This window comes from Cavia porcellus, unplaced genomic scaffold, assembly GCF_034190915.1.
Source record: "Cavia porcellus strain 051 isolate PalLab524CR breed Dunkin Hartley unplaced genomic scaffold, mCavPor4.1 scaffold_49, whole genome shotgun sequence".
NCBI lineage: Eukaryota > Metazoa > Chordata > Mammalia > Rodentia > Caviidae > Cavia > Cavia porcellus.
Genome location: NW_026947532.1, coordinates 5,812,167 through 5,835,177, shown reverse-complemented (window position 1 = coordinate 5,835,177; position 23,011 = coordinate 5,812,167). Strand labels below are relative to the sequence as shown.

The window sequence follows — 23,011 nt, the reverse complement described above, 5'->3', positions numbered from 1 at the left end:
TTTTTTTTTAATGAAAAGGATTTGTTTGTCCAAGTTCTGTTTCCAGAGCTGCGGTGGTCACCCGGCTGGAGTGCATCACTCCTGAGTTGCTCTGTCCCCAGCAGTGGTTGGAGGAGGCTCAGCCCATCCGTCGGGTGCAGAGGGGCTTGTGGGAGGGGTTGGTTGATTTGGGATTTAGGCACTGATTTAGGATTTTTTTGTTTGGGGATGACTGGTCAGATAGGTGAGAACAGATTCAAAGCGAGTTAGCGAATGCGTTCGGCCAGCATCTGCTTTCACCCCGACTTCCTGAAGCTCTGGCTGAGGGCGGGCTTCTCAGACCACATTCGGGGCCGCAGCTGCTTGCCAGCTTCATTCCGGCCGAAATTGTAAAGGGGGAAACGGACATAGCAGGCGGGAGGACCCCGCCATCCAAGACCTGTCACCGGCAGGAGGCTCAGGAGGATGGCGGCGATGGTGGCAGGGAGCGGCGTCCCTCTGCGCTCCAGGCTGGGGCCGCGAACCTCACGCTGGGGCCGGGCAGCCACCTGCCCGGACCTCGGTCCCTGCGGCCCTGGCCCCTGTTGCACCCGGGGCTCAACCACAGATGTCCAGCCACAATTCTCGGTTGGCCGCAGACTCGTACAAGAATTGCGTTTGGACAATCAGTGGCGAAGCTCCTGAGTTCAGGGCCCTGGGCTCCTGCAGCTGCGCTTTGCTCTTGAAACGCGCTGGACCCGGAGATCTGCGGAGCTGCGCGTCGGAATACCTCGCCGGTGCCAGCGGCTGTGGCCCACCCACCCCGCGGTAAGGTGGACGGACCGGCAGGCACACGGATCCCGTCCCAACGCGGGGATCCCCATCATCCCCGGCGTGTTGCCTTTGATCGCGGCCCGGGGTCCCTAGAGTGGCCCGCATTAGATCTCCGCGCTGCCCCAGCTTGGGGGAATTTACTCAGTCAGGCCTGGGGAACCCCGACTTCAACTCTCCCCGCCCCCAGCTAGGGTTTGCTGGGAGTCCAGATAGCTGGGGCCCGAGACCTGGGCGCGTTTCAAGCCCGGGGTCCGGACTGCTGGCTGCTGGACTCTCGGGTCTCCCGCCCCCGCCCAGCCCCGCGCACGCACCGACTCGGCGCTGTCCGCTTCCCTGTGGTTGAGTCGCCGGCGGTGGCCCCGGCGGCGGGGAGCGCTGGAATGCGCCGCCGGGTCACCTGCAGCGCCCGGGGAGCCGGACTGGGAGCCGGCGTGCTGGCGAGGCGCAGGGCTGAACCCGAGCGGGCGCCTCTGGCGGCTCGGGGCCGGGGCGGGCTTTTAGTGGGCCGCTCCAACAATACGGGCCTGGCGCGGAGAAAGGGGCTCGGCTGCAATTGGTACTGGATTTGAATAACGCCACGGGGCCATCAATGGTCATTGTGTCGGCGGGTAATGAATCTCTGCTGTCTCTCGGGCTGGCCAGGCAGCTGCAACCTGCGCTCAGGCAGCTCTTAAAGACATAGTGTGCCCCTCCCTGGGGGCCGCCCCCTCCCCCCCCCCCCCGCACCGGCCGGACCCCTCACCCTCCACTCCCATTCGGTGCCCTCCAGTCCTGGCGCCCCGCCTGCTCTCTCAGCCTGACCCCTTCGCCCATTCCCCCTCCCTCCTTGGCCAGGCACCCACATCTCAGCCCTGCACTTGGTGGCCCTGACACAGGGCCCTGGCCTTGGCTGAGCTCCCCAAGAATGCCCAAGGGTCCCCAGAGGCTTTACATCAGCTACTTCTAAGCTTATGGCGTCTGGAATCCTTCCTGAAGCTCCTACTGTAGCAAGGGAGGGTGAGGGGAGCAGTCCGGAGGGCAGAGGGTCACCCCCTTAGAAGCCTGCTTTTTAAGGGGTAAAGGGAGGAGGGGTGTAGTCCCAACCCCAAAACCAAAGAGGCAGTCTCCAAAAAACTGCACCTCCACTGGGAATCTGGAGGCTGCACCCTCCCCTACGAAGGACAAGGGCTTGATTCCCAGGCCCCTGCAGGCTCCCAGAGACCCTGGCTCTAGCAGCAGAGGTGGGGAGCAGGTGGGTATGAGGGGCGAGGAATTCGGTAAGGCTGTCTCTTCCTTGCCCCTGGCATGGTACAGCCCACTGTCCAGGAACACAGGACCCCACCCTGCGCACCCCACCCCCACCCAGCCACATCAGGCCCAGAGAAGGATCTCAGAAGGTCCCAGATTCTCAGCTTGTCATCCTCCAGGAGGGGTGTGTGTGGCTGTTCTACATCTGCCATTGACATACCGCAGGGATCCCCCATGCACCCCTGCCTCTGCCCTTGCATACCGTGGAGTGCACTTCTGTCCTCCCAATCCCTGGGCAGCCCAGCCACGTGCCTGAATGAATTGTGATTACCAGTTTGTTTGATTCTTCTCACTGGGACAGGAAGTGGGTCCTCCCCATCTGTGTGCCTCCAGAGCTCAGTGAGGCACTCCCGCAGACCATCATTACAGGTCTCTGGGTGTTTACTTGCTTACCCCATGACTTGAAAATGAACCACGCAGACTTCTTGGAGTTTCTTAAACAGCTAACAAAATACAGCTTCTGACCCTTAAAGAGAAGGAGCCCAGGTAACCAATTTCTGGGAATCCAACACTCCACTTGTTAACAATAAGAGTATCTTATGTGCCACAGGCTAATTTTAAAGATAGTAGCTTAGCCTGGGATACCTGTCATCCTAGAACTCTGGAAGGCTGAGACAGGAAAATTGCAAATGAGAGCCCAGACTTGGCAATTTACCGACTTACCAACAACATGGTGTCAAAATTAAAAAAAAAAAAAAAAAAAAAAAAAAAGCCTCGTTATCACTCAGTGTGACCAACACTCAAAGAAAAGGTAGTGATTAGCGAGACACTGTGACTTGCTATCCAGACTGCAAAGACATGAATGAAGATGGTTGAGCCCGGAGTTTGAGGATAGTGAGACCCTGTCTCAGAAAATAAGTAAACAAAATAAAGATAGTTGTCACTCACTGACTGCTCACAACTTTGAGAAGTAGACACTATTATCAGCCCATTTTATAGATGAAGAAGCTGAGGTTAGTGGGAAGCCCCCCACTGGCAGGCGATAAGCCAGAGTTGGGGCTTTAAACTCACCACACACTGTGGCTTTCCATGCTGTCCTTAGGAGACACAGCAGAGGCAGACACAAAATGGTGAGTCTCATGGGTTACTGTGGCATACCCCTCTAATCTCAGCACTTGGGAGGCTGAGGGGGGAGAATGGCTGCCTACCTTACATAGTTCAAGACCCTGTGTCAAACAAAACAAAACAAAACAAAACAAAAACAGTGGATCCCAAGAGACAACTTGTGTCCTAATAAATAATAATCGACTCCCAGCCACAGCCTGGCCTGTGTGAACAGGGTTGAGATAAAGCAGGAAAGGGCTGCCTCTGTGGGAGCAGGGTGCCAGGCAGGTCCAGCCTCATCCCCATCTCTGGTGGAGGGCTTTTCTCCCTGTGGTGCAGGGCGTTACCTCAGTTTCGCTTGGTTGTTTGGTTGAGGGAATCAGCCCCAGGACCTCAAGTATACTAGGCAAGTGCAGTACCCCCAGCTGCACGCCTAGTCCAATGTCATCGCTATTTAAAGCCCAGTGGAACCCGGCACAGTGGCACACACCTGCAATCCCAGCTGTCCAGGAGGCCAAGGCAGTAGGAGTGAAGCTCAAGTTCAGCCTGGGCAATTAATTTAGGGAGACCCTATAAACCTAGCAGGATAGTGCATACCTACCATCCCAGCACTCTGGGAACCTGAGACGGAAGGATTGCAAGTTCAAACCCCGCCTGCCCAGTGAAGGAATTTAACTTAATGAGACTCCATCATTCATTCATTCATTCATTTTTATTTCTTTATTTTTTGTACCGGGATCAAACTTGCAACCTTGCGCTTGCCAGGCAGGCATTTATGCCACTGAGCTAAATCCCTGGCTCTCCTCATCCCAAAGCTTTAAAAAGATGGGGTAATTCAATGGAAAGGCTCTGGCCTTGCATGCACGAGCCCCTGGGTCCAATCCCCTGTACCAGGGTAAAAGAGAAAAAGCCTATCAGTTCTGGGGCAGAGAACAGCAGGGTGCCCTCACCCTCAGGCGATGATGAGGAAGCAAAGAGGTCCTACCTCTAGTCAAGGAGCATTTATGGGGTACCCACTGTGTGCTAGTCAGGAGCTCAGTGCAGACGGATGTGCGCCAGAGGAGGTGGATCACGGAGGACCGGTGCCCCAGAGACGAGGGTGGTGAGGTGGAGGTGGCTGCCATGAGTCGCCCAGCCAGAACCAGCGGGGAAATAGAACAGGGTGAGTAAGAGGAGGAAAGGGATTTGGTGCGGTCGGAGCGCAAGGGGAAGAGGAAGTTTCCAAGAAAGCTGGGGTCAACCTGCCCAGCCATCGGACCCTGGGGGGATTTGTGATTTTATCCTAAACGCTGTGGGGATCCTGAAAGGTCTGACGAGTGCAGATTTACATTTGCAAAGGTTTGCTGGGGCTCAAGTGTGGAGCTTGGCCGAGGGGAGGGGTCGGAGGAGGAGATGACAGGGGACCAGTTAGGCTACTGCGCTCTGCAGGTGACAGCAGTGGCAGCGAGCCCGGAGTCCGGTTTGTCTGGGTGACCTGCATCCAGCAGCACTTAGTGACCTGATGTGTCCCCTGGTTGCAAGGGAATCTACCAGTGTGACGCCCCTGCGGCAGAAGTAGCCAGTAATGGACAGATGGACAGACAGACACACAGATACCCAGCCAGCCTCATGGAAAGGAGCAGAGCCATGAGGAAAACATTAGCTGAAGAACTGGCAACATTCTCCACTTCGGGAGAGCACAGGGAAACTTCCGGAAGAGGCTTCCAGGGCAAGTGAGTGAGTTCCGATAGGCTGAGCCTTAGTTATGGCCTGTGATCAATCTTTCTTTTTCATCTTCTTTTTTCTCATGAGACAGCGTTTCACTATGTAGCCCAGGCTGGCCTCGAACTGCCGTTTATCCTCCTGGCACAGCCTCCCAAGTGCTGGAATTACAAGTGTGAATCACCATGCCTGGCTTGGACTTTGTTTTCTTTCTTCTTCTTCTTTTTTTTTTTTTTTTTTTTTTAATTTTGAAAGTAGTAAAATACAACAAAACAAGACAGAATAAAGCTAACTGAGACCGTGTAGTGAAATTGGTACAGAACTTCACAGCAGGTTACCGGGATAACAATAATAGGTATCACAGTATATTGCATTATATACAATAGTTGTTCTTTCAATCACATATATCAAAATAAAATGAAATACAGAACTTATCAAAACAATATTGAATAGAGCAGTACCATTAATCAGAATAGAGCAAAACAGTAATAAAAATATTTGCCTTCAAAGAGATGGTAGAAGGAAACCCCCCCCCCCCTTATTTGCTATGGTCAACCTCCCAGGAGATGCTCAGATTTCTCGTTCCCATTTGCTAACGGGGGCGCAGGAGAAGCGGAGTAGGGGAAGTGGGATGATTGACTCTCAGCCCGTGCACCAGTAGGCTCACTATTGTTTAGCAGGGAGGTAGGCTGGTTGCTTGATTTCCCAGTATCCTAAGTTCCAACATGGTGTGCATCTCAGGAGACATTGGCGGTTCTCCCCCTGGAAGGGCCACAGTCTGCCACACTGTGGACTTTGTTTTCTATCACTATTTGTTTTTTATTTTATTTTTTTTTTTTGAAACAAAGGCTTATGCTATGTAGTTCAGGCTGGGCTTGAACTCGTGATCTTACTGCCTCAGCCTTCTGAGCACTGGGATTAAAGGCCCACACCACCACGCCAGCAGGTTCAGCTTCTGTGAAGTGGGCTCCTTCTTCCTGTCCACTGACTCTGTCCTGTGGAGTCAAGAACCCAAAAGCACTTGCCATTTGCTTGCCGTGAGGCAGATATGACTGTGATCTTCTAACGCAGACGCTCACAGCAGGCACTGCTAGGCGTGCTGAGGAAACCCCTGCTGCACCAGCAATGAAGGGATGTGTAGATGAATGCTTTATTGACATAGCAATTAAAGGAATGGATGGATGGACGGACAGGTGGATGAAAAAGCAGACTTCAGAACCGTGGAGTGAAAGATTGATAAAAATGGACAAAAAATCAAAAAAGAGCTGAAGATGCAACTCAGTAGTAGAGCTCTCTTCTACCTTGCGTAAGGCTGTGGTTTCTACCCAGAACCACCCACATGCACACATACACACACATGCACACACGCACACAGAGATAATAAAAGTGTGAGCAAACTGTGCATGGTGATGCACACCTGTAATCCCAGCACTGAGGGAGGCTGAGGCAGGAGGATCACGACTTGTGAGACTCTGTCTCAAAATGCAGGGTGAAGGCCTTGGGTTCAGTCCCCAGAATCAAAAAGAAAGAAACACACATTGCACATTGTCATCCCCAAATCTTTCTTTTTTTTCTGTCTTTTTCATTTCTATCGGTACTGGGGATCGAACTCACGACCGCCTGCTTGCAAGGCAGGCGCTTATGTCACTGAGCTAAATCCCCAGCCCCTATCCCCAAATCTTTCACCCAGAGCACAAAACATCTGCCTTCAACTGTCTAAGCAAAACCAAAACAGATCTTTCTTCCCAGCGAACTCAGAGGAATGAGTAGTATATCTTAACTATTTTTATATACATACATATACACACATACATGTTGTTTTCTTTGTCACACTAATAATATGATATTTATATGTGGGTGTCTTATTTATTTCACTAATGAATACAAAATGAAAAAGCAAAGACAAAAATCTATGGGCAGGGGCTGGGGATTTACTCAGCGGCGTAAGCGCCTGCCTGGCAAGTGCGAGGTCATGAGTTTGTGAGTTTGATCCTCCGTAGGTACCACAAAAAAAAAAAATATGAGCAGTGGGCACAGGAATCTCTCTCCCTCCCTCTCTCTCTCTCTTTTTTTTTCAATCAAACTCAGGACTGCACGCTTGCAAGGCAGGCACTTATGCTTCTGAGCTAAATCCCCAACCCCCTGGGAGGCAGTTTTTCTCTTTTTTTTTTTTTTTTTTTTTTTTTTTTTGCTGGTAGGGATTGAACTGACAACCTCATATCTGACAGGTTTTTTGTTTTTTTGAGACAGAGTGTCTCTATGTAGTCTAGGCTGACCTTGAACTCACTATGGTAGCCCAAGCTGGTCTCCAACTCCAGGGCAATCCTCCGGCCTCAACTTGCCCAGTGCTGGGATTATGATCATGTGCCACCACGCCAGGTTAGGCATAAGAATTTTGTAGCCCATCATCTGAGTCTCCATGTACAGAGCAGGAGGTGTTTCTGGGACTGCAGTGGTTGAAGGAGCTGGAAGGATTTTCTGTCGGGTCAAGGCAAGCCTAGGACCAGGGTGTGACAGAGAGGTGTCTGCGGGGCAGCGGTAGCTTCAGGCTGCTCAGGCCCTGTATTCTGTGTTGGTTATTCCCAGCCCTAGAGTCCTGCCCCAAATGTCCCTGTCTACTTGGGGTGCTGTGACCTGGCCTGGCACCTGTGGGTGGACAGGAGAAAGATCGTCTTGCTATTCAGCATCTCTCCCTGGCAGTCCTAGCCTGCTCTGGCTTCCAGTGGCCCAGTTTGTATGTGAAGAATGACTAGGGAGGCTGGGGCTATAGCTCAGTGGCACGGTGCCTGCTTGGCAAGTGAGAGACCCTGAGTTCGAGTGTCAGGACCAAAAAATAAGGAAAACAATGACCAGTGCCTGCAGTGTGGCGACTTGCAGTTTTTGGCTTTTGCTTTGTTTCTTTTCTTTCCTTTTCTTTCTTGTTTCTTTCTTTCTTTCTTTCTTTCTTTTCTTTCTTTCTTTCTTTCTTTCTTTCTTTTAGCAAAGGTTTCACTAAGCAATTCAGGCTGGTCTTGAACTCACTACATAGCTCAGGCAAACTGCAACACTCCTCCTGCCTCAGCCTCCAGAGTGCTGGTATTAGAGGTGTACATCACCACACCCAGCTCCTCCTTTGAAAATGAATTGGTAACTTTACATGTTCACATGTCACATGCCACAGCCAGGCCGCCTGTCCCTATGCAAAAGGGATCCTAAGGGCCCATCCACTCTGCATAGCATGTGCCAGGCTGAAGCTTCCAGTCTCAGTCACCATGGCACCCAGCTGCCGTGCTGTGCTGGGTCTTCCCCAGTGGATACTGAACAGAGCTCCCTACCTGCTCTCACCACTGGAACAGAAGCCCTGTGAGAGAGGCCAGGGGTCACTTCCTGTTCCCCATCCCTGCCCAAGGGCCACACCTGATTCTGACAGCATGCCTGAGTCCAAAAGAGATGAGGCCTTGCAAGTTATTGTAATTTAACTAACAACTACAATTGTTTTCTGCTGTTTTTATTTTGAGGCGAGGTCTTGCTGTGTCATTCAGGCTGGCCTTGAACTCAAGATTCTCCTGCCTCAGCCTCTTGAGTGCTGCATTCCAGGCCAGTGCCACCACGCCTGGTGCGACTACACTGTATTGGGCACAGAGCTAAATTCTTTCCATGCATTACAGTAGCTCTGACAGAAATATTTGCACTTTCCACATGTTACAGACCAAAAACCTGAGGCTCAGAGTTGGGAGGAGGCAGAGAGAGGTAGTGGATGGGTACAGAATGTCTTTTTCAGAGCCATGGAAATAATATAAATCTGGTGGTGTGGTAGACAGACAACTCTGGTCTGCCGTGAACCACCAAACTGTGACCTTCTGTGGGCAGACTGCATGGTGTATGAGTTACAGCTCATCAACCTTATTTTTTTTTTTTTTTTTTTTTTGTCTTTTTCCTTTTTATCGGTACCAGGGATCGAACTCACGACTGTCTGCTTGTAAGGCAGGCGCTTATGCCGCTGGGCTAAATCCCCAGCCCCTATCAACCTTATTTTGAGAAAAAAAAAAAAAAAAACAGATGTGGTGGCACACACCTGTAATCCCAGCACTCGGGAGGCTGAGGCAGGAGGAGCACAAAAATTCGAGGCCAACCTGGGGCTACATGGTGAGTTCAAGACCAGCCTGGACAACATAGTGAGACCCTGTTGCAAAACAAAGAAATATAGACGTGAGGTCACACTCTGATGCTCAGTTTCCTTTTATTTATTTAATTTATTTTTTTTGAAGCAGAATCTTACTATGTAGTTCATGTAGTTTAGGCTGGCCTTACCAAATAGCCCAGGCTGCCCTTGAACTCCTGGCAACCCTCCTGTCTCAGCCTCCTGAGTGCTAGAATTACAGGTGTGTGCCACCCTGTCCAACTCTGACACTTAGCTTCCTAGCCAGTAAAATGGGAAAAATGTCATGGGGCTTCGGTGAGGATTAAATGAGATAATACATGTCAGGATTCCCATTTTATCAAGAAACATGCCCCAGAGAAGAGAGGGGACTCTGTACAGGTGGCACAGCCTGTGGGTGACTGGTGAGAGGAGTGGGCCTGGGTCTCTCACGCTTCCCTAGCTGTGAACATTGTCCAGACTATGCACCCCTGCCCTGCTCCCCTTCATCCCCTTCCCTGCCAGTCTCTCACCTTCTTGTGGGCTCTGGGCCCTGTGTGCCCAGGGCAGACGGGGACCAAAACCCCCTGGAGCCCAGGAGGCCCTCTGCCCAGCCCCCACCCTGCGCCCCTCCTGGGGCCATGACGCTGTCTTGCTTTTGCTTGTAATAAAGAAAATATCTCAGCTACCCTTCCCTGGTTGCTTGGCAACCCCAAGGGGGACTGGGTAGGGGGAGCAGAGGGGAGGAGGGCAGGGGAGGACTCTGGATCCAATCTGAAGACAAAGAGTAGGATTTGGGTGACATGGAGCCTGTTCTTAGCGTTAACCTGGCCTGGCCGGAGTGGAGGCGGGGGCAGGGGCTCCCCCCATCCCAGCTCTCACACCAATAAATATGGATTAGGGAAATGGGCAGAGTTTTTCCCACGGGCCTGAAAGGCCACATCTGACCTTTCTACCCCCTTTATGTACCAACATGACAGTCAGAGAGAGCAAAGAGCAGGACCCTCTGAGACGCCTCCCCCGTGGCCTTCTGCCTTGGGGAAACTTTCCACCCTCCTGCGTCCCCTGGCCCCAGACCAGGTCACAGCCCTCCCTCTGGGGGCCTGTCCTGGGCTGAGGAGGAGGTGGGTTCCGGGTGGGCATCAGGAGCTCCAGCATCAGGTGTAGCTCGGGCTGTGTCCAGTGTCCCTGGCACAGAGCCAGGCGGTGAACCCCTGGCCCACATTGCAGAGGCCTCCCTGTGCCCGGCACTGTCCTCCGTCCTCTGTCACTCCCACTTCCAGGGCCAGGATTTCTGCTGCTAGGGGCCTGGTACCCCTACCAGTCCCTCTCCATCCCTCTCCTGTCTCCCAACCTCATTTTAAAATGTTTACACTGCTCAGCTTTTTGAGTCTCTCTATATCATTCAGGCTGGCCTCAAACTCATGATGATCCTCCTGCCTCAGCCTCCTGATTACTGGGCTTACACAGGGGTACTACTACTAGTTTCCCAGCCTCATTTCCTATTGCCATCTTCGCCACTTGGCCTGGCTTCTCCTCTTCTCTGTGGCGCTCTCCTCAGGTCCCCACACACCTGGGAAGCCCTTGTGGCCTGTGCTCCTGCGGCCCTGGGTTAGGTGGAGCGTCGATCAGCTCCTGTTCCCTGGCAAGCCTGGCTGGCCGCTGGCCTGGGTGGGGATGGGCTGCTCTGAAAGGGCTCAGTGTGGAGACAGGAAAAGTCAACACCTCCGAGTGGGCCCTGCTGCCCAGGGCTGTGGGGATGGAAAGGGTGGGGGTAGAGGTCCTCCGGGCCTCCTCCAGCCACGATCTCCCCACTTCTATACTCCTGAGAGTCCCTGGCTTCCTGGACCCCTGGCCAGTGTGTCCAGGGGAGAGCTTGGGGTCCACCAGGAGGAGAACCCTTCCCTCCAATCTGTCCCTGCTCCTCTGCCCACCCCAGCCAGAGCCTTCTTGCCCAGACGTGCCAGGAAAATGTGGGCCTGGGAAAGGTGGTGTGGCTCCTGGGCTACCCAGCCCAGCCTTGTGAAGGGCAGCAGCCAGCCGGGCATCACAGCGCGCCCCCGCGGCCCAGCACTGCCGTCCCCATCTGGGCTAAGGAGGCCCCGACATTCTCTGTCCTGGTGAGTGCTCCACTGGCCCTGTGGCCAGGCCTTGAGAGAGGGGAAGGCTACCTTGCTGGGGCTCCCTGGGACCCCAACAAGCCCCATCAGTCCCCAGATTTGAGTTGTTTTCTGTTTTGATGACTGGCTGGTGTGTGTCACTGGTGGTTTGGTAAAGGGGGGCTGTAGGGACTGTGGGGAAGCTGGAGGTGGCCTCTGGAAAGCCTGGACTGGAGGACCTCTGGATTCCAAGCCAGTTCTTTTTTTTTTTTTTTTTTTTTTTTTTTTGCGCGGGGAGGCAAGGTCTCATCATGTTGCCTAGGCAGCCTCAAATGCTTGGGTTCCCAAAATCCTCCTGCCTCAGCATCAGGGGGCAGACACACACTACTGCTGACCTTTTGTTTTGTTTTCTTTTCTTTTCTTTTCTTTCCTTTTCTTTTGTTTTCTTTTCTTTTCTTTGAAACAAGGTCTCACTCTGCAGTTCAGGCTGGCCTCCAACTCACAGCAGTCCTCCTGCCTCAGCCTCCAGAATGCTGGGATTACAGGCCTGTGCCACATCTTCCACCACCTTGATCTCCTCTGACCTTTCTTTGAAAGCTGTGCTTGGCCCCTGTATTACAAATCCCAGAGAACAGAGACCCCTTTGCTCCTGGTATCTCACCATGGTTTCTCCTGCTGGAATTGAAGGCCACCCAGTTCAAAAGGCAGTCAGTGGCCTGCGGTGAGGCTTCCTGGCCCATCCTTTCAGAGGAGGCCTTCTCTGTCCCTTCCGGTATGGTGCCTGCACTCCCACAGGGAGAGTTCAGTGGCTCCCTGAGGCACAGAGAGCAGAAGTAACTTGTTCATGGATACATGGCCAGGAGAGGTCAGGGCTAACAGTCAGACCCCAGCCTGGGTCCAGAGCCCCGAGAGCCCTCAGTGTCTTTCCGTGCTGCCTCTAATCCCAGGAGGCCCTATCAGAGGTCACTGCATCCAGGCCCTGCACTCAGGTCAATCTCTGCTCCCAGACAAGAATCAATCTAGTTTTTGAAGTTACCAGCTCCAGAGAGGGGTCCCCCTGGGGATAATGACACAAACGTTTGTTTGTTTGTTTATTTATTTTTAGTTTTTATTTTATTTTTGATACCTGAAATTGAATTTAGGACCCTGCACTTTCCAGGCAGACACCTGTGCCACTGGGTGGGAGGCCTCGTCCTCTCCCCCACCCACGCAAGAGCAGTCCAGAGAGAAGCCGGCTGGCCATGGTGGCCCTGCTGCTCCAGGCTGTGTGGGCCTGCACTGGCGACCCCCTTTCCCCAGCCTCTATGCACTGAGTGCAAAGCAAGGCTAATTATACACCTGCTCTGTGAGCCCCAAGAGGCTGAGATGCTGCAAGGGGGTGAAGGTGGAAAGGGCTTTGTAAGCACAGTGCTGGGTCCGTCATCATCTTTTCTTTTCCTCAAGACAGGAACGCACTATATTTGTTACCCAGGCTGCCAGGCTGGTCTCAAACTCCTGGGCTTAAGAGATTCTCCTGCTCCAGCCTCCTGAGTACTGTAGCTGAGACTACAGGCATGTACCACAACCTGGCCATGTTCATTCATTAAAGGCTTCTGCTTACCAGATCTGCTTTTAGCTCTGTAAGGTGTTTGTTTATTTATTTATCGGTTTGTTTGTTTTTGAGACAAAGTTTCCCTATATAGCCCAGGCTGGCCTCCAACTCTCAAAGATATTCCTACCTCAGCTTCCTAAATTCTGGAATTACAGAACATCATGTGTCAACAGACCCAGCCTTGCTTTATAGTTTAGCCTTCGTAACACAGAGAGGGAAACTGAGGCCCAGAGTAGAGAAAGACTTGTACTAGGTCACATAGCAAACTGGGACCAGGAAGCAGGTGTCAGGGCCCGGTGATTTCCCGCTGGATCCCCTGTCTCTCTTGCCCCCTGCCCACTTCAGATCCTCCCCAGTGTGCCCAGCGGCTGGGCCTGGCACTGGGTCTTGCCTGGGCAAAACCAGGAGAGCAGCGAGTGGCGATTGGTGGACGTGGCCAAGGCCCAGCACAGTCTCAGCGCGGCTCTTTGTCTGCTGCTTTGTGATGGTAAGTGTTGCTCCTAAATCAGTTCTGTGACACTGTTATTGTTGCCCAGGGCGCAGAGAGTCTAAACTTTTCCCCTGAGGTCAAGAATGTGGCCAGTCCCCAAGCCGCCCAGCACAGGGCTTGGGTGGCTGGGGGTGGGGCTGGGGCCTCACCCGGAGCTGGGGCGAGAGATGGGGGAGGAGGGGGTCAGTGGGAACAAAACGCTTTGAAATGGCTCCTCTCCATCACTGCCAACATTGTCCGCTGCCCGCGGGGGGCCTGGCACCGCCTCGCCGGGGCTCCGGCCCCCAGCCCTGGCCAGGCCCAGCCCCGCATCTGAAAATGGACAGAAGGTTATTGTCCCTTCCCGCAGCCCTTTGTCTGCCCCAGTTCCAGATGTCTAGGCTAGGACCAGGGAACTGACCCATGGTGGGCAGGGGGAGGGGACAAAGGGGGAGAACACGGGTCACTGCATCCTGAGGGGTCATTCCCAGACCCTGAGACCCCACCCAGCCAAGCCAAGTCATCTTCTGGGCTGTCTTGTCCCTGGTTTGTCACTGTTCCCTTACCCTTTCCTCACACCAGGTTCTGGGCTCAGGAGAGAATCCTCAGGGATGCAGAGTTAGGTGGGAGGCAGCACCCTCACTCCGACCAGGTAACTGGGATCTGGGCACTTTGTGATCCTCTCCCATCCCGTCCTACCCATGCGGGTCCCCAAGTGGATGAGGGTCCATTCATTCACAAGTACAGTAGCATCTGCTGAGCACGAAGGCACTGTGGCAGATGGGCCACTCAGACCCGGCAGTTGGTGGTTAATAGTCATACGTATGAGAGGTGACACTTCCTACCAGGTCCTTCCTCTCGTCCTGGGCCTCACTTCACCTGCATTATCTCATCTTTTCCACAACAAAATCAAGGATGTGCAAAGCATGACGGTGCACACCTGCCATGCCAGCACTGAGGAGGCTGAGGCAGGGGGATTTCCAGAGTTCCAGGCCAGACTGGGCTACATAGCAAGACCCTGTCTCAAAAATAAAAACAGGGGCTGGGGATTTAGCTCAGCGGCATAAGCACCTGCCTTGTAAGCAGGCAGTCATGAGTTCCATCCCCGGTACTGATAAGAAAAAGACAAAAATAAATAAATAAATAAATAAATAAATAAAAACAAAAACCAGGCGTGGTGGTCATGCCTGTAACCCCAGCACTTCAGAGGCTGAGACAGGAGGATGGTTGTGAGTTGGGAACCAGCCTGGGCTACAAAGTGAGCTCAAGGCCACTCAAAGAGATAAACAATAATAATGATAAAAATAATAAATACAGGGGCTGGGGATTTAGCTCAGCGGCATAAGTGTCTGCCTTGCAAGCAGGCAGTTGTGAGTTCGATCCCTGGTACCGATAAAAACGAAAAAGACAAAATAATAATAATAATAATAAATATGAAAAATCAAGGACAAAAGAGGAACCCTTCTTATCCCCACTTTTTGGCTTTGGAGCCTGAGAGGCAGCGAAGAGGGAGTCACTTACCCCAGGCAAGGAAGCCAGGAGCAAGGAAGCTGGGACTGCTGCCCAGTAGCCATCAGGAAGTCATTTGCTGGCAGCTACTGGAAGTTGTGGCACAGAACCCCGTCCACCACCCACTTGAGCATCTGGCAGGTGGGGTGGGTATGAAGCCATCCCTCAGCTTTCCCATTTCACAGACCAGGCGCTTGAGGCCCAGACTAGGGAGAAAGAGCGTATACCTCAGTTGGGAGGCTCAGAGGGCTTGAGGGTGACATGGAAGGTGATTCCAGAGCCATCAGCGCTGCTCAGGAGGGAAGCTGACCTTGGCTCCAGCGCCACTTGGATGATCTCAGACAAGAGCTTTGAGTTCTCTACACCTTGGTTCCTGGTTCGTTTTCATCGTGTTTTTGTTTTTCTTTTTGTTTTGAGACAGAGCCTTGCTAGATAGTTCAGGCTAGTCTTGAACTCACTATGTACCCCGGCTGGCCTGGAACTCACAGTGACCCTTCTGCTTCAGCCTCCACAGTGCTAAAATTACAGGCTCGTGCCACCACGCCAAGCTTCCTGGTTTCCCCTTCTGTAAAATAAAAATATTCCCTACGTCAGAGGGTTCTTGTAAAAGTGAAATGAGATTATATGCCTGGCACACAGCCAACAGCCAGTGACAGTTACTGGGACTATGGTGGTTCTGGAAGAGGGTAACAGCTACATCTGGGAACCTTGGCCCCACCTGGGTTCATGTGAGGACAGGCTGGGACGGGCGTAGGGCGTGGGTGCCAGATTGGGGTCCCAGCAGGATGAGGGGCCTGGGGACAGCAGTACGGGTCTACTTGGGGCCCAGCCAGGGGACTCTTGTGGGCCAGGGGAAAGTGGAAGGGACAGTGCTGGGAGCTGCGGAAGGAAGGGGCTCCCGGGCCTGAGGAGTTAACTGCTTCCAGGCCCTGGCCCGGCAGAGCTGCCACGCTGCAAACGAGCCACGATTTTAGCAGAGGAGCCAGGGCTGCTTCCTGATGGGCAAAACAGCTGGCTGCCCAAGGAAAACAGCTGGCCTGGCCCCAGGCTCCTGCGAGCAGAGGCAGAGCCTCCGAGGAGGACAGCTCCACATATGGGTTCCCGGAGGAGGAGGCCAAGGCCCAGAGGGACAGGGTGGTCTGGGAGTGCCTGTGGGTGTTGGGTGGACCCTGCAGACATAAGGGGTGTGGGCAGATTCCTAGAGCAGAGGCCGGGGTGTGCTGCATCTAAGACGGGCAAGGCTGCCTCCAATGGGACTTGGGGGCCCTAGTGTTCCCTCAGATAGGAAAGAAGAGGACCAGGGGTCCACGGAAGGGACAAACCTCTCTCAGCCCTGGGTCTGGTCTTCCTGGAACCGTGCTCGGAAACAGAGGTGGGACAGAGCCCAGGCTGGGCCCCTGGACTCCCAGCTGCCATGATGCACCCAGAACCAGGAACAGGGTGAGGACCCATCCTGTGACCAGCACCCTGGGCTTCCTTGATCACAAAGCAGGACAGGGGCCCAGAGCCCCCAACTCGGGCAACATGAATCTGGCAGCTGGTAAGAGCTCCATGAAGCATCTTCCTGCTTTGGGACCCCTCTCCCAGCCAGCTTGGCCCCTGGGCCACGAGGATTCCCAACCCCATAGCCACGTCTGGCTGCCAGGCACCTCTGGGCCGCCCCAACCCCTTGGCAGGGAAGCAGCTTCTGGAACCTCAAACACGGCTGGACAGGGTGGGCAGAGGGTTAGTGGGATGGTCGCATCCCAGTGGGCTTGGGCTGTCTACCTGGGCCTCAGACCTCCAAGTCCAGATGTCTGGCCCTGCTGATTTCTCCCTGAACAGGGAGGCTCCATAACCTTGCTGCCTAACCTTGCAGGGGCAGCCCTGGATCCCCCAGTTTGGGTATACCAGCTTCAGTACCCCTCTTCCTGGTCAAGGTCATGCTGCAAAGCTCTGCCAGTGGGTGCCAGATCGGGGTCCCAGCAGGATGAGGGTCTTGGGGAATGTGACAGTCCTTTTGGGGTCTCTAAGTTCACCAAGCCAGAGTGAAGCCTGAGGTGCTAGCGCCGCCACCTGGCTTTGTCCAGAACTACAGTGCTGGTGGGGTGTGACTGACTGCCAGGGGTAGGAACCCTGCCTAGGTGCTGGTCCTGTTGGGTCTGGACCCTGCCTGACCAGATGGGCACCAACAGTCTGCATTCTCCGAAATTTATACCCTATGTGATCTGGAGAATGAGGCTGTAGCTCTACAGAGCAGCAATTTCAGACTTTTGCTTGCCTTAGGCTTATTTAGAAGCTTTATTAACAACAGATTGTTTTGGGCTGAGGTATAACTCGGTGGTAAACCACCTGCCCAGCATGCACAGAGCCCTAAATTCCAGCCCCACCCCTGCACTGCGCCCGGACAGGTGGCTTGCCCTCCAATCCCAGATCTTCTGCCTGCCCAGTCTCCATGTGAGGCTGGTGCTGCCAAACAGAGGGGACCGTGCTTTGCTGAGTTCTACACCATTAGGATTTCTGTGAATTTGGCCAAGGTCACCTGTGCAGCATATCATGATTCTATGGGGCAGGGAGCAAAACCCTGAGTATAAATGGGAGTGTAGGCAGCAGATGGCCGACCCTCCAGTAGTAACCCTGCCAGATCCTCTGCGGAGCCTACCCCATCCCTGCAGACTCTGTTTTGGGGATGTGTGGCAGGGAAATATGGAGGTCAGGAGCCTGCTGCAGGGCTCACATGGCTTCCTGGAAGTCCAAAGAGGCTCAAAATGAGACCCACAGCAGTGCCTGATGTATTTTGTTTTGTTTTTTGTCTCACCATGTCTCACCTGGTCTTGAACTTACTATATAACTCAGTCTGGCCTCCAACTCATGGTGATCTTCCTGCCTCAGCCTCCCAAGTGCTGGGATGACAGGTGTGCAACCACCACGCCCAGCCCAGTGCCCGATTTTCACTCTCCATCTGCTTTTCCTCAATGCTGCCCCATTTACTAACAGTCTACATCAAGCCAGAGGTGAAAACCACTCTGATTCCTCTCCATCTCCACATCCAACTTCAGGAGGCCTGTAGGACCCGCCCCATTTCCATTTCAGCTCCAGAACCATCTCTTCCTATCTGGGGGCATCCAGCTTCTGACCCTGGCCTCCTGTCAGCATTCTGAGGGGGCAAGCCACCACGATGCTTTTCAGATGCACCGTCTTGTTCCCTGCAAACTTTCCCTGGGTCTTCCTACCTATTTAAAAAAAAAAAAATCAAGGAGCAGGGCAGGGTGGTGCACGCCTGTAACTCAAGCGTTCTGCGGGTGCTGAGGCAGAAGGGTTCAAGTAAGTCTGAGTTCAACTGGGCAACTCAGCAACTCAGCAAGATCCTGTCTCAAAGTAAAAAAAATAATAATAATAATAATAACAAAAATGGACTGGGAATGTAGTTGAGTGTTCAGCCTCCAGTACTGTAATTAAAAATCCAGTCCAGGCATCTCAGGGCACAATGGCTCACAACTGTGGTCTCAGCTGGGGTGGGGAGGGTACAGAGGCAGAAGCTTCACAAGTTGGAGCTCAGCCTAGGCAATTTAGTGAGACACTGTCTCAAGATTCTTTTAAAAGGCACTGGGGGTATAGCACAGTGGGAGAGCACCCGTGGGTCCAGTCCCCAGCAATGTAAAGCAGTAAGGAAAATTCTAGGAGCTGGAAAGAATGCATGCCTTGCATGTATGAAGCCCTGGGTTCCATTTTTAGCTCTGCTAGAAATGAAATCTAAAGTCCAGCTCTGGCTTTAAGGCCCTGGGTGACTGGACTGGGCTCACCTACCCTATTGTCTTCCCACACTGCTCTTCTCCCTTTGCTCCAAGCTGCACTGGCCCTTTTGCCTGTTCCACCCCAGGACCTTTGCACCACCTGTCTCCATTGCGGAAATCCTTTCCTAGATCTTCCCTAGATCCATGCCTCCCTGTACTCTCAAATGCCTTCCTAGACCCCACTGACTGGGCCCTGCCCCATGCCAGCTCCTGTCTGTTCCTTTTTGCTTGGTTTTATTTGTTCATATCATGTGCCATTCTGTCAAAACACCTAGTCGCTGAGGGTTTGCTCAGTTTCCTTCTGTCTCCCTGCACTGCATTGTAGAAGCAGAGGTCCCCATGAACCTGAGTTCTCAGGAAGCACTTGCAGTGTGTGTGGTCACACAGGGTCCATGCCGGGATGTACTGCCTCAGGCGACTTCAGCCAGGGCTTCCCAGAGGAAGTTGCACCGAGACTGCAGGGCTCTAGAGTAGGAATTTTCCAGGAAGCGAGAGAGCAGCCCAGACAGCAGGAAAACAAGAAAACAGGGCAGGGAGGCTGGAAACCGTGCAGTGTCCTGGAACAGGAAGCTGTCCAGTTCCGTGGGGCAGAAGGTTAGGGGCGGGATGAGAGGGGCGGAAGCCCGGATCAGGCTGCACAGAGCCTGGCTGCCCCGAGGGCCTGCGGCAGTTTCCGGGAAGAGAGCCCACTGGTGGCAGTGGGGTGATGGTGGTCGTGGCGGCAGCAGTGCCCATGTGTGTGGTCCTGATGCTGAGGGTAAGAGGCAGTGCAGGAGAGAGGTGGCAGTGCATGTGCAGGGGGTTTGGGGGCTGACCCAGCAGTGGGGATCGGTTCTGTTTTGGATGGGTGGCCTGTGGGCAGTGGTGAGGGTCCAGTTTCTAGTCCATGTCCAGTCCACATGGTCACCTGCAGGAGAGAGGCTGCAAGTGTCCCTGGGGGGAGTGGCTAGAGGACACCAGTCCAGCAGGAGCCGCCCTGACCTGGGCCAAGCAGTGAATAGAGGTAGAGCCTCCTACTCTGTGTCCAGAAGCTTGGCTGGAAAGGCTGGATCGCAAGCCACTGTGTGGACGCCTCGAAGTTTTCTTAGTTGCAGTTGGGGGACACACAAGTCCTTCGCACTCGGGGAAGAAGGACCAGAGAGAGGGAGATCGGGGATATAAGAGAGGTCGGGGCCTTTTTTTTCAGTCACGGCACACACGGGAATGTGAGATCCAGCCATGCCAAGGACGTCCCTTCTCCTTGTCTAAAGCGTATTTTGAGCTTTTGTCCCCACTCCAAATCCCTTAATAAAATGATCTGGACCCCCCAAAAAAAAGAGAGGTTAGGGGGGCTGTTCAGTAGTGGGGGGGCCTCTGCCAAGAACAGACAGGCGGTGCAGAGGCTGGCTAGGTGCCTGCCAGGAAAGAGTTTAGGTGGTGAGAAAATGAGTTCCCAGGAGATGCCTCCCTCCCTCTCCAGAAGGTGGTAGGAGACCCTTGTGACACTGCTGAGGGCACCCAGGGCATCGGAAATTCCGGGGGGGGGGGGCAGGGAGCACAGGAAATGGGATGCAGTGAGCCTGGCTGAGGGTGAAGTTGAGGGGCTCCAATCAGGCGGGAAGCAAAGTAGCTATGAGGGTTTTCCAGCAGGAGGGATGAGAACCCTGAGGCGCAGGGGGAAGGAGGGAAGGGACAGGCCTGGAGGGAGGGCAGGACCCTGGGCCAGTAGGACAAAGTACCTTAGGCAGGACAATGTTTATTTGCATATTTATTTATTTTGACTTTTTTTCTTCTTTTTTTTTAGCCAGGGTTTCACTATTGTAGTTCAGGCTGAATTTGAGCTCACTGTGTAGCCCAGGCTGGTCTCAAACTTGCAATGATTCTCCTGCTTCAGGAGTGCTGAGATTGGGGCTGGGGGTTTAGCTCAGTGGCATAAGCACCTGCCTTGCAAGCAGGCAGTTGTGAGTTCAATCCCCAGTACCGATAAAAAGGCAAAAGACAAAAAAAAAAAAAAGTTAAAAATAAATAAATTAAACTGGGCATGGTGATGCACTCCTGTAATCGCAGCACTCAAAACTTTTTTTTTACCGATAAGGTACTGGGGATCGAACTCACGACTGCCTGCTTGCAAGGATGCCCAGTTTATTGACACAGGGTTTATATAGTTCAAACTGACTTTTAACTCACTACATAGTGCAGGCTGTCCTCAAACTTGGAAGCCACCCTCCTGTCTCAGCCTCCTGAATGGTGGGATTACAGGCATGTGCCACCATGCCTGGTTTATTACTATCTAGATTTTTGTTTTACATTCAATTTTTTTTCAGTCCTGGGTACTGAGCCCAAGGACTGAGCCAGGCTAGGTGTCAGGACTTGAGGGGTGGTGGATCCAACTCAGGACCTTGCGCTTGCCAGGCAGGAGCTCTGCTGCTGAGCCAGATCACCAGCCCATGTCAGGCCTTTTTTTTTTTTTCTTTCATCCTGTGTTTGTAAGGATTTTTTTTTTTTCTTTTTCATTTTTATCGGTACCGGGGATTGAACTCACGACCGCCTGCTTGCAAGGCAGGTGCTTATGCCGCTGAGCTAAACTAGCCCCAGGCCTTTTTTATAAGGGTACTAATCTCTCCCCTAACTTAATCACCTCTCAACGGCCTCTCTGTACCACCACACTGATGATTAAGTTTCAGTTTATGGATGCTGAGGTCACAGCATTTGGAATGCTGCACTCCACCACCAACAGGGTTGGCAGAGGCTCTGGGGCGACTCTGGGCTGGGTAAGGTGGATGTTGCTGGGATTTAGAGAGGGAACCCTGTCCTGGGAGGACCCCTGCCTTCCTGCCAGAAGCTCCCACTGCTGGTGTGTGGTCTCTGCACCTCCACAGACTCTGGGTTCCTTTTTTTTGCAGGGCCACTGGCCGGAAGCTGTGACGGAACCTGGCGGAGGCCTCGGGCCAGAACAGTGCAGGACTCGGGTGGAAGGTGTTGTCAGGCTGCTGTCACCTGGGGAGCACAGTCTTTGTCTGGTCCCACTCTCTGACCCTGGAAGGGGCTGAAGGGTCACCTTCCAATCGCTGGGGAGTCTCTCCTTCGCAGCTCTGCCAACTCCAAAACCTTCCAGGGATTTCTCCTCCCTGAGACGGGGCAAAGCCTGCAGTCAGGTGGTGCCTTGGGCTGGATGTACCCATGAGGACTTGAAGCTCAGGAAAGGTCACAGGCAAACACCCAGCCCACCTAGGACATCTCCAGGTTCCTCCCCTTTTCTGTCCCTCTCCTAAGGGAGCCTGGGAATTCCCTTCCAGCCCCACAGGGTCCTAGGGCCTGGGCCTGCCCCCGGGGGTGGGGAGGAGGCTGTACCCGCACTGTGGCAAAAGCAGTTTGGGCTCACCAGGAGCTCTGTGTCCCCAAATCCTACACTCATCTGAGCGGGCTTTGCTCTCTTAAAGGACCGGAGGAGTCCTGGTGCCCGTGATGCAGCGAGGACGCTGACGCGCCAGGACGTCAGGCGAGGAGCACCGCGGGACGGCGTCCCCAGGTTAGGAGCCCGACCCTGTACTCCCCCGGCCCTCTCAGCAGGGGCTTCCCCTTCGGCGCGCGACTGTTCTCGGCCGTCTGAGAAGTTCCCATCTGGGTCCGCCAGGGGGCGCCCGGGGCAGAGGCGAGGCCAGGAGCCAGGTCTCTGAGCCGGCCGCGCCGGGTGGGTTCGGCCACGCGGGGTCTGCAGCCAAGGTCCGCGCTTAGCCGCACAGGCAGGGACTCAGGATCGGGAGAGTCCGGGTTCCGGGGGGCTGAGGCTTCAGGGTGCGAGGAGTCGATGTTCTCCGATGCCGTCACCCGGGACCCCGCCTCTCCTCCTCTTTGCCTTTCCGCGACACTCAGCGGAGGGGAGAGCACGGGACTCGCGGGCACGCGCGCAGGGCGCGGGTGCCCACCCCGCCAGGCAGGCCCCGCCCCCTCGACCGCCGAGGCCCCGCCCCGCCCCCCTCCGGGCCTAGCCCCGGGGGCCGTAGCTGCCCCACGCCAGCCATGCTCTCGGCCCCGCTGCTCGCGCTGCTGCTCCTGCTGAGGCTGCAGGTGCGGGCTTCAGGGGTCGCCGAGCCGCCGCTGCCCTCTGTGGTCCTGGCCATCCTGGCTCGCAATGCCGAGCACTCCCTGCCCCACTACCTGGGCGCCCTGGAACGGCTGGACTATCCCCGGGCCAGGCTGGCCCTTTGGTGAGCGACTTGGCTTTGGGGACCCCCGGGGAATGCAGCCCCCCAGCCTCGCGGGTGACCCCACTGCACCTATCTCCTAAGCGGCCTGATAGGGGCCTCCCCTCCCAGACAGGCCTTCTTCTGCCCCGGGCCCAGGACAGGACCCCTGTCTCCTGGGATCAACGCGGGGAACCCTGGCCCGCCTTCCAGCCCTCTACACCACCTCTTGGGCCTTCCCCGGGGTCTGTGAGCTCCAGACCTTCCTGCCCCAGCCTTTGTCCCAGAGGGAACCCCTTGGGACCTGTGATCGTCTTGGCTCAGAGTGGAGCAGACTGGACGCTCTGGGATCTCCTGGGGTCCCGCGTGGAGGTTCCTGGGGAGCAGCTGAGGGAGTCTGGCTGCTCTCCTCCAGCTGTGCTGGTGCCACGTCCTCCCTATCTTGACCCCTGGCGTCCCCGGGGGG

At 54.3% G+C, this 23,011-nt stretch overlaps 1 protein-coding gene across 18 annotated transcripts in view; it reads left to right on the top strand.

The window, feature by feature from the left end:
- The first annotated feature begins 11 nt into the window (after positions 1–11).
- Cercam (cerebral endothelial cell adhesion molecule) overlaps positions 12–23,011 on the top strand; it is a 37,671-nt gene continuing 14,671 nt past the window's right edge. For 3 of the 18 annotated variants that reach the window (XM_063244304.1, XM_063244303.1, XM_063244299.1), the window contains exon 1: positions 21,905–22,569. In XM_063244304.1, coding sequence (XP_063100374.1) covers positions 22,382–22,569 — 188 coding nt within the window. In that variant the 5' untranslated portion in view covers positions 21,905–22,381. The other 15 variants (XR_010045991.1, XR_010045990.1, XM_063244300.1 and 12 more) reach the window with 10 other exon arrangements.